General features: G+C 31.8%; 1 protein-coding gene across 1 annotated transcript; it reads left to right on the top strand.

The window, feature by feature from the left end:
• The first annotated feature begins 5,137 nt into the window (after positions 1-5,137).
• On the top strand, positions 5,138-11,346 carry LOC127729551 (uncharacterized). Its single transcript, XM_052237373.1, has 4 exons — positions 5,138-5,350; positions 6,598-6,646; positions 8,334-8,537; positions 9,666-11,346. The coding sequence occupies exons 2-4, from the start codon at positions 6,615-6,617 to the stop codon at positions 9,943-9,945; spliced, it is 516 nt and encodes a 171-aa protein (XP_052093333.1). The 5' UTR covers positions 5,138-5,350; positions 6,598-6,614; the 3' UTR covers positions 9,946-11,346.

The raw sequence follows: 11,346 nt of genomic DNA, 5'->3' as shown, positions 1-11,346 counted from the left end.
GCCAATGAGACAACTCTCCATTCAAGTCACAATTTATAAAAGTAAACCATGCATTATAGGTCAAAGTACGGTCTTCAAGACGGAGCCTTGGCTCACACCGCACAGCAAGCTACATGTATAAAGGGCCCAAAAAATTACTAGTGTAAAACCATTCAAACGGGAAAACCAACGGTCTAATCTATATAAAAAACGAGAAACACTTATGAACCACATCAACAAACGACAACTATTGAACATTAGATTCCTGACTTAGGACAGGTGCATGTACATATCATGCAGTTGTTGAATCCACTCTCCTCAGTGACCAGGATTTTTAATAAATGGAGCCGCATACCGCATAACTGACAGACATGGAAGACATAAAATCTATTTATCCAATTTATCCATCTCATCTATAATTGAATAGATATTTTTACTTTAACTTAAGAATTCAAGTTTTCATTTTAATAGTATAGAAATCTCTGTGTTGACAAAGCTTTGGTGCTTTTATTACCAGCTGCTGTAAAATACAGTGGTTTGCAAATGTTTACAGTCTCAATTAATACTGATATCCTGCAACTGCAGAAGGAGGGGTACCTTTATATTTAGACTGTGTGTTTCTGAAATGTTCATTCAACAAAACTTTTGTGTATAAAGATGATCGAAATGTATTACAATCTTTAATGCCACTGACCGTAATTTGACCACTAAATGTCTTTTTGGTATTTGTGACGTTGAGGGATTGTTTCGTCGATGTACTCGACACCCCAGTTTCATGATTCCTTTAAATATGTCAATTAAATAGTTATTCAAATATTTCTGGCACAACATCGTAATAGAATTATATAGAAATTCTGTCTTGACATTAGACACTGTGTATCATCGCCACCGGAAATTGGGTACTAACGAAGCGGAGAGAAATGGAAAAAAAAGTAAACAAGGTAAGAATTCATTCAATTTAAAGCATTTCTACTGATTTGACGAGGGTACCGCTTAAGAAATGATTTTCTGATATATAATTCTTTAAATTATTAGGCCGATAAGTACAAAATTAAGACAAGATTTTGTGTTATACTCCAAAGCTTGCCACTTAGTACCTGAAAATTTCGAGGTCGATTGTCCTCTGTCGCCCCATTGGCAAGATATTCAACTGTTTTTCATTATTTTTCCAGACACGTTTTTAGATTATGATAGTGTGACATCATATTGACTGAAATCTGTTGTCATAAAGATGTTTTTAAAGAATACGGACCAAAACATTGTTTGTTTATTGTACGGCGAATTGCAGGACGTTGTACGGCGAATTGCAAAATAACAACTTTTGTCTGTACGGCGTCTTGCAATATATTGTAATTTAAAGATGAAATTAATCATTGTTTAGATAATATCAAGTGACGAAATTTTGGCTGTATCAAAGCTTTAACGGCTTACAAATATACAAAATAAACCACTTATCAAATATTATAAAATATATGCCGTTAATTTCGTTCAGAAGTCGTCGTTGCGTACCTCTTTTTGACTTTGTGTTTTTAAAGACAACAAGGTTTTTTTCAACCATATTATCTTAAATACATTCATATATCGTTATAATACTAACGACTGTTGTCTTATTTGTTGTCAGGGTGAAATTTTGTAAGTTCAATAAAAAAAAACCGACCATTCATCTTTTGTTGGTGCTGGTTTTTTTTTTTTTTTTAAATATAAACAGTGGAGATGTTGTATGATTGCAAATAAGATAACTATCCACCAGGGTAAAACAAGTGTAATGTAAGCAATTATATGCTATCGTTTGGCCTTTAACAACGAAAAATCGTACCTTACAGTCGGCTGTAAAAAGCCCCGATATGAAAATTGTGGAAGGATTCAACAAGAAAACTAACGGCCTAACTCATAACAAAACAATTTACGAAAAATAACAAATATGATAGAGATGAACCAACGACAACCACCAAACTACAGGCTCGTGGCTTCGAACAGACACATAAAGAATGTGCTGGGTTAAATAGATATAGGAAGATGTGGTACGAGTGCCAATGAGACAACTCTCAATCCAAGTCACGATTTATAAAAGTAAACCATTATAGGTCAAGGTACGGTCTTCAACATTGTTTATTGTTTATTTTTTTAATTTCTGAAATGAATAATTTGTTAAAAGAAAAGTGAAGAAAATACTTTGTTTTCATTGAAAATTAGGAGAAATAAATCATGAATAGTGTTACGAATTAATTTTCTTGTTTCTTATTGAAAATAAGATTGTATTTTTTTTTTTAGTTTAAGTAATTCAATCAATCTTTTTATTTACAGGGAAAAAATAATAAAAGACTGTTGCTAAGGCTGTTTGGCCTAAACTTAAATGAGTAGATGCAGTTGCCTTAAAAGATATAGCAGTACGTGGTTATTTGTTTTCAAACACACCTTCTCTGTTTTGAAACTTATAAAGGTATGGATCTCGGCCTATCTGTTTCAAAATCAACAGTAAGCCCTATTTTTGTTTGTGTGTAAATAATCTAATCTTTAGATAGATGCTAAATTTAAAATGATTTTTCTTAATAAGAAGAAAAATGTGCAACTTAAGCACGCCTGAATGTAAAAAGGTGTACGTACCCGACTTATTCGTTCACTATAAGAATTTACCGATTTCGGTATTTTAACAAAACTGTTTACGAGGGCAAATAAATAAATGAACGCTTATAGCCTATCAAATCAACATTTAAATTTACGTGGATTTTTCCAAAAGAATTTATGAGTATGCACCATCAGGATTCAAAAATATTTCAACCTGTCCTTATTAGATGTTATTTCATTATAATTCTTTAAACTTACAAGTCGAAGATGTTAGCTTTTGTAAATTGTATTAATAAGTATATAATATTAAGATGACAACAACAAAAAACTTCATACAAGGTCATCTTTATTCTCAAGTAGAAAGTTTATATAAATAGTTTATGCCGTAGCCACAGCCGGATTTGTATCCCTTGTATCGGATTCTTCTTTCATTCTTTCCAAAAATGAATAATCTAAGGTTAACATTTTTTTTAAATTTAAATAGTGTTAGCCACCGAGCTTGTTCATTTCTTACCATATAGAGATGAAGTTTTTTTTTAGAAAATTAATGTTCTTTATTCTAATATATTGGCTGTATCTGCCTTTTACAAATAAGACAATAACATTAATTGAAAAAGGAGACGTGGAATGGTTTTCACTGAGAAGACTTTCAACAAAGTCCAAATTAAATAGATTTGACCAACAATTGGTTACTATACACTTCACAATGAACAAAACCCATAACGTATCAAAACTGCCTGATTTATGACAAAATCATAAACAAATATGTCAGGCAGCAACTTACGACAGCCGCTATATTACATGTTCCTGACCAGGGACAGACACATATATATTGAGGCGGGCTTAAACATGTTTGTGAGCACTCAAACCTCCCTTAACATAGTGCCGTGGTGTAGCAATACAACATTTTTTTTTTTGCAGAGAATGATAATTCATTTATATTTCATTTTATCTGAAAGTTGAAAGAGAATTCATTCACTTAATGGTTCTAAATATTCAATGCGGAAAAATTCTCCTGCCATTACCTCCTTCTTTCCCTCCACCCACAATCCATCCCCGAAATGTTCATCACTTATATGCAAATGCTGACTAATGTTGTATGGTTAAAACATTTGGTTGAGGCAATCTAAAGTTTGAGAACAGAAACGACAGCTTTAGCTTTTTTTCATTTATAAAAGGGCATAACTCAAGAACGGTAACAGTGACGCTACCCAATTTATAACTTAATCTGTGTTTTGTAGTGATAAGCATTTCGTGTAAGTTTTAAAACATTTGGTTAAGGCATACTAAAGTTAGAGAACGGAAACCAATTATTGGGACTTTCTGGAGAGACGGGTCGGACGGACATGGGTAACATTTAACGCTACGTCAGGACAGAACAACAGGTCAGTAAAACAGTGACATGCCTTTCCGAAAGTTACAACATTTGCCAGCTTTTGTATATGACGTATTCATATTGTATACATCAGGTATGTAAAAGATGTAATATGACTGTGTTCAAGCCTTATATTGTGTATACATCTTAAATGGTGTCAAGCGAATTGTATTTTTATCAAATGCATAATTAGATATTTGAACCTAATACTTTATTTTCTTTAAAAAGACGGCAAATAAATATTTTGAAATTAGCAAGTTTCCATACAGTTGAAAACAAGTTGCCATACAGTAAATTTGTCAACATGAGCAAGTTGCCGTACCCTAGACTTTATTTTTTATGGTCTATATTCTTTAAAAACGTTCATTTTGACAACAAATTTCAGTAAATATGATGCCACACTATCATAATCTAAAAAAGTGTCTGGAAAAATAATGAAAAATAGTTGAATATCTTGCCAATGGGGCGACAGAGGACGATCGACCTCGAAATTTTCAGGTACTAAGTGGCAAGTTCTTGAGTATAACACAAAATCTTGTCTTAATTTTGTACTTATCGGCCTAATAATTTAAAGAATTATATATCAGAAAATCATTTCTTAAGCGGTACCCTCGTCAAATCAGTAGAAATGCTTTAAATTGAATGAATTCTTACCTTGTTTACTTTTTTTTCCATTTCTCTCCGCTTCGTTAGTACCCAATTTCCGGTGGCGATGATACACAGTGTTAGATAAACTTGTCGAGTTAAAGAAAAACAACGTTCTATTGAAAAGGCATCATCAGATTTCCTAAATAAGAGAAAATACACATCGATTACTAATTTTGTTTCCGAAATCAGTTCTACATTTGTAACAGAAGTGTGTCCAGTTTATTGCAGAGGCTGTTGGCCTTATTTTACCTTACTATATATTTCCTGCTGTATTAAGTCCGTTTCTAACGATCATTGACCCCATGCCACTGCCAGTTTGAATGAGCAACCAATAATCATGTTTCTGTTTAGCCATTGCTATTTATTTATTTTAGCATCATGAATCATGAAATGAAAACATTCAATGTAATTAATATCCATAAACAATGACTAAAAACAACAAGCAATACACACCAATGTATTAATAAAACATGAAAAGCTGCCAGGTTTTACATACACAACAATAAAATCTTATATATGTAAAGATAACGATCTACATCAATTAAATATATACTTTTTATCGTGCAGTTTTTCAACACAAAGTTTCACGCCAAAAATATTGATATGTTGCACGCGCATATGTACGTGTGTGAGTGATTACAATCACCAATCCTAGACACAGTATTATCACGTTTCTCTATGACTGATTATCACTGACTCAGAAGGAATCTCAGGCGACTAGGACCGGCTTTACACTATATATACTAGAAACAGATTACTTCTTATTAATTCTATTAAACAAAGGTAAGCGATAATAATCTTATTAATTACTTATCTATATTGTTCAATCTACCACGAATTATGTCTATAGAATTGTTTGTTCAGGACGAAGCTCAACGACTGATTTCTGAAGTACTCTAGATTTATTTTTGCGATTTAGTAGTGTATATAGTCAGTTAGTTCTTAAGTACAAGTACTCTACATGTATTTTTACTATTTATAGTCCTGTATAAAGACAGTTTAGTAGAAGACATAAAAATGAAAGTTTTAAAATTTCAACTACTAGTAGTTTTGAAATAATTGAGATGTACTTTAATTGATAATTTAAATTATTTATTATTGGATTACATTGTACTTGTTCCTGTTTGTTTGCATATTTTGTTTTTCTTGCTTATTTGGACGTCTGATGTATCGACAATATTGACTGAGTTGATTTGTATTACGCGTTTCTTCGTGTACTACTATCCTTTGCTTTCTTCTGATTGAGATACAAAAAAGAATAATAGTAAATTACCCAGAAAACTTAGCATTGTTTAACCCCGTCACATGTTAATATACGTGTTCCAGTTCTGGTGATAAATCTGTAAATCTAGAAAAAAAACAATTCGGACGTACGAAATTAATAAAGTGTTATTTTCATTTGCAAGTAAGGATGTCCGTCGGTTAAGCCAGTCACAACTGATAGACAATATATATATATATATTGCTTAATATATTAGTACATGTCGGAAAATGCATTAGATATAATAACCTATAGTGAATGGATACCCTATATCCGTTGTTTTCCTATTATAATAGTGTTTAAATGGTCGTCCTTTCTACCGTATGCGGTTGATAGTTGTCTTATTGGAAATCATTATTTTTATGACGTATCGAGAATGGGACAATAGTTTTTTTCAGGTTTTTTTCCCTCCTTCTTTTTTTTTCTGTGCTTGAAGGAACGCAGTGTTGCGGTTTCTTTATATTGATTCTTCGTGTTCTTGGCACTTGCCAGATGATAGCATGACGGGACTGTCAATGCAATCTGTGTGATGTCGATTCATCTGTATTTTACCTGGCAGATAGGATCAACAAGAATGTCGTAAGAATTCAAGTGCCAATAAATGTTCAGAGAAGATGCTCACAATCTAGTGAACAAAACACTACCTTTTCATGGCTAACAAAAATTCTTGAATTTATGTAAATTTACTTTATCGAATCGGTAAGAAAAATTATTTGCTTTTTTAACGCAATGTTCAGAAGCTTTAATATTATATACCCTTTATTTTCAGAAAAGTGACAAATATTCATGGCAAGTATGGGTAAAAGAGGAAAAATTCCGTAAGTATAATGATATCTATAACGTATATCTGAACAACATTTTGAAAGTAAATTGCAATGGCTATTTATAAAAAAAATCTTCAGGCACATATATTAAAACTCATTCTCGACAATAAAAAAAAACGTTTTCTTGTTCAATATAATGAGCATAAAGCTAACAATACGCCCAATATTCATCAAAGAACTAAATAGCAATATGTGGTAGAGAGGTAATGAGTTTTACATGTCTCTGATTATGTAATTTACTTTCCAGAAGCAATAGTTGTTGAACAACTACGGAATATTTGACATGATTATCCTTGTTTCTTTGGATCTGATCCAGAGTGCAAAGAACCGCGATACTTATCAATTTTAAAGAGGTCAAGTCTATTTGTAAGAATGTATTTCTCTTGCGATTGATATAAAAACTCTCGCTTATAGTTTTGATGTGTTAGCCTCAAACTTATCGTATCTGTTTTGAGATCTTTGATATCAAAATAGAAATCATACTCGGTAACTCCCATGTCAGCAATTAAAACACTTTATAGAATATGATTACCGTTCAAACAACACATGTTTCTATGATCGCATTCATTAGATACGCGCATGACCAATAAATAACTCAAAATCCTATCTTAATATACATATAACCACAAAAATTATTTTCACTATTAATCTTGAAGTATAATGTCGTGCAGTTTGTACCTATGTGTTGCATAGTTGAATGCTATCCCTCTGAATAGATATATTTACGATAAGAACTCGTGCCAATGAAAAACACGCGCCATGAATATTAAAACTTTGCACTTTGGTTCATTAGATACATTTCTGATTCCTGCTGAAAACTTTTAGTTGGCTTACAATCCTGTTGGCAAAGAAACTGACGGAGAAAGTACTTTGACATAAATCAATGAAAAGATATCTATCAATTTATATTACGTTGTTGTTGAACATTTTCGGTTTTTTAATGTTATGATGTTTTTTTATCTTCAAAAAGTAAATTATCGTGATGACTATGGTATATATCTACAGGATCGGTGCAATAAAAAATGTGTTCTCAAATATTCAATAGAAATAGGGATAGACAACTATATAGTCTTGGTCAAAGCATGTAACAATTTATTGAATTATAGTTTACATAGAATTCCCATAATCAAACGCGACTGGGAACATATCAATATATCATACGCAGCAAGTATTATATACTGTTATCAATGTGAGCAACACAAAAAAAATGGTGGATCTAAGATAAGCATTAGATATGATAGAGGGGGACATGGTGCAGTTCAATGAAGCTCAGTGGTTTTCTTCTAAACTGACTCATATAAAATATATAGCTCCTTGCTGTTTCTACTTTATTTACATTAAGGTCTTTTTAATTAAAAAGAATAACCAATCAAAGAATTCGATTATTGGAAAATATTCAATACTGACCAAACAACATTTTATTTCAAGAATGCAGCCTCGTCAGAATCTAAGGCAGGTATTTGGTAAATTTCTGTTAAATTAAAAACTAGTCTATAGGCTCGGGAAATTAAGATACAAATATGGTATAAATATGCCTATTTCTGGCGACCGTAATGTGTACATCTAGATTTTTTACTAATGTCAATGTTTTGACGTGTACCATACATTTTATTTTAGTTATTCCTGGAAAGTAAAAAAATTCCATAACTTTAAAGTAACAATATATATTTGTCTATTTCAGTAAAGACGTTCAAGCCATATTCGACAAATATGCACAAAGCAATGTAAAACGATTGTCCCGGCAACATGCTATAGAAATGTTACAACAAGAGTTTGGAATGACTCAACAAGAGGCTATGGTTATGTTTGAAACTTTTGATAAAGATAAAAATGAAATAATGAGTATTTGGGAATTCCAACAGTTCTACGAAACAGTAGGAGCAGAGTGAGTTTAAGCATGTTGTTTAATTTTTCACTTGCATAAGACATTAACAATAATTCACGTGTATGCTTTAGATGTCCAAAAAATGGTGTTCAATTTTTTTAAATCCAATTGCATCATGGGAATATTTAGAGTTTCATTTTCTTCACGATCAACAGAGTGGCAAGGCTTGTTAAAACAGAACGACTTACATAGATTAAACCAGAACAAACACATCAAATTGTTTACATCGTCTTAAACTTTAAAGTAATCGTGTAAACTATTAACATTATTTATCCTTTTTTGTTTATTCTCTACTTTAAATGATACACAACTTCGTCCACATACTCATTTACATTAACACTGAGGTTGTGAGTTCGAATCCTGCACATGGCAGGTGCGCTCGACTCCAATCTTAATTGACGAGGATTGTCAGTCTTCCTACGTGGCAGGTGCGCTCGACTCCAATCTTAATTGACTAGGATTGTCAGTTTTCCGACCGAAGGTCGGTGGTTCTCTCCGGGCACTCCGGTTTCTTCCACCAATGAAAAATGATCGCCACGAAATAGCACAATAGTGCTGAAAGTGGCGCTTAACACTAATCAATCAATCAATCAATCATTTAGCATTATCTTGCTTTCAAATAACAACAATGAAATTATTTTTCATACGATAGAACATACAAATAAAATGACGAAGGTATTGTTAGAATCGCAAATAATGACCCTCGTTGCATCTATAATGTGAAGTCATAATGATTACGAACAGGGAAGAATTTACCGACGGGGCAATCGAAAATAAAAATCGAAGAAAAACAAATAATACCATGACCAAAAGATTAACGATAGCAAGACTATTGTTTTGACAGAAAACTTAAGATTGAGCAACTCGAGCACAAAATAAAAACTGGGGGTGAACTTGGGTGTTAGGTAAACAGTCCTGCTCCGCTGTACAAATCCTGTTTAAATACGTTGATGAGTCTTATCGGGATAATCAAATGTTTGTTCACTTCCATAAGACATAAACAAATACTTAAACCAACAGCACATATTCAACCATTAAACTTCACCAAATGGAATTTAACTGTTTCAACATATTTTATTTTTGTTTTTAATCCAAAATTTAATTTAAATATGTTTTTTGTTTGTTTAGTGCAGCAGATGTAGTAGCCAAATTCCACGAACTTGATAAAGATAACAGTCTGAAATTAGACGGAGACGAAGCCAGAGCAGGCTTAGAGTCTATGGTTACCGGAACTGGAAGAAAATTAGATGAAAAAGAAATACAATTTTTCTTAATGACTGCTTGTGATGATACTGGTGCTATTGATCTTGGCATGTTTTCCAATTTGTTATACAGACTGAAACTTTATAAGGCTGAGCCACCCAAGAAGGGCCAGAAAACGCACATTATAGGCGACGAAACGGATTAAAATGTTGTCAAGGTCTATGAAATTTACATTATTCATCAATATTCATTGTAGATTAATATGATTTTATACGAAACATTGTATATTTTATTTATATATAAGGGATAATTTATAAAATTTCAAATTGTAAATTAATGTAAGAATGCAAACGAATTATACATAAAAAGTGATATACCTGTCAATTTGTAAATTTAGCGTATTAGAATTCACGATGTATACCATTCAAGAATTATATGATTTTAAAACCGCCTTAAACCAATCGGGCCTTATTCTTAACTATGTAGAAAAAAGGAGAGTCAAAATCAGCCAATGTCTTACTTTTAAAAACTGATATTAGGAAAAAAGCAGATACAAATTTATATGTCTTACGAGCAATACCATGTCTTTTAGGAGAGCATCTCAAAATTCTCTTCACAGTTCAATTGTAATAGCACTTTAAATACTCGAATCGTGATAATGGAAAATCATGGCATTGTTGGTTGTTTTCGACTTACGATCGCGAGTTGACTGCTCATTTCAAACTACCATGTGCGGAAAATTAAACACTTATAAAGATTTTCCTTTTCGATAACAAATGTTTGTTTCGGTATTTTCACCGATTCTCTAAGAGCACTTACTTGTTTAACGCCGCGATGGTGTCTGAAAGCCATTAGAATAATTATGCAGATTTGTGCAGATCGCCAGATAACATGTTCATTACATGTAAACATATATATCGTTAGCTTCAACTACAAATATATTGATTACATGTGACCTCCTCGAATTCCTCTGAATCGGTAATTTCGACAACGTTTTTACGTCCGATATGTTGTCTAGTGTTGTAAAATGAAGGGTAATGGTCTTGTATCTGAGATATACTGAGTAAATATCTGAACAGAAATTATTTAAGATTTCATATTTCAGAAATAAACTATACCTTTAACCATCACAATAAATAAATTATTGGAGCAAAAAAGGTTCAATTTGTATACTCGACACAATTGTTTTTATTTAAAATTTATTTCTGCCACTTTAAAAATTTATTTAAATTTGAAATTCTTTATCAAAATATATAAATACATGTGTCTGTTGCTTTACTTGTATACATACAAGAAAATAAGTTAAAAAAGAAGAGTTGTAGAAAAAAGGGACATAAATCCTTGTCTTTGTATTTATGATCAGTTATCAAAACTTTATAGTGTAAACTAGACATGTAAAATGTTTATATTTATTCGCTTTAACTTTGAAATATTTTAATATACATCCTCATAATTCATTCATTATATAGCTTCAAATCTTGTCTGCATCGGGAACACAACTGTTATCAATTTAACAATAATAACTTCAAACCTCCGTACGGATATAAATATTATTTATTCCATAGCCAAATTATTTTGTATATTACAATAAAAGGTATTTTTTCTA

This window comes from Mytilus californianus, unplaced genomic scaffold (assembly GCF_021869535.1).
Source record: "Mytilus californianus isolate M0D057914Y unplaced genomic scaffold, xbMytCali1.0.p SCAF_2, whole genome shotgun sequence".
NCBI lineage: Eukaryota > Metazoa > Mollusca > Bivalvia > Mytilida > Mytilidae > Mytilus > Mytilus californianus.
The sequence above is the reverse complement of the archived record's forward strand: the minus strand, read 5'-3'. Positions and strand labels throughout refer to the sequence as shown.

Excerpts from the sequence above, each read along its gene's own strand:
- LOC127729551 (XM_052237373.1), top strand. The coding sequence starts at position 6,615 with ATGGCAAGTATGGGTAAAAGAGGAAAAATTCC. Across the intron at positions 6,647-8,333 it reads GGTAAAAGAGGAAAAATTCC|TAAAGACGTTCAAGCCATAT; the intron begins GTAAGTATAATG and ends TGTCTATTTCAG. Across the intron at positions 8,538-9,665 it reads TACGAAACAGTAGGAGCAGA|TGCAGCAGATGTAGTAGCCA; the intron begins GTGAGTTTAAGC and ends TTGTTTGTTTAG.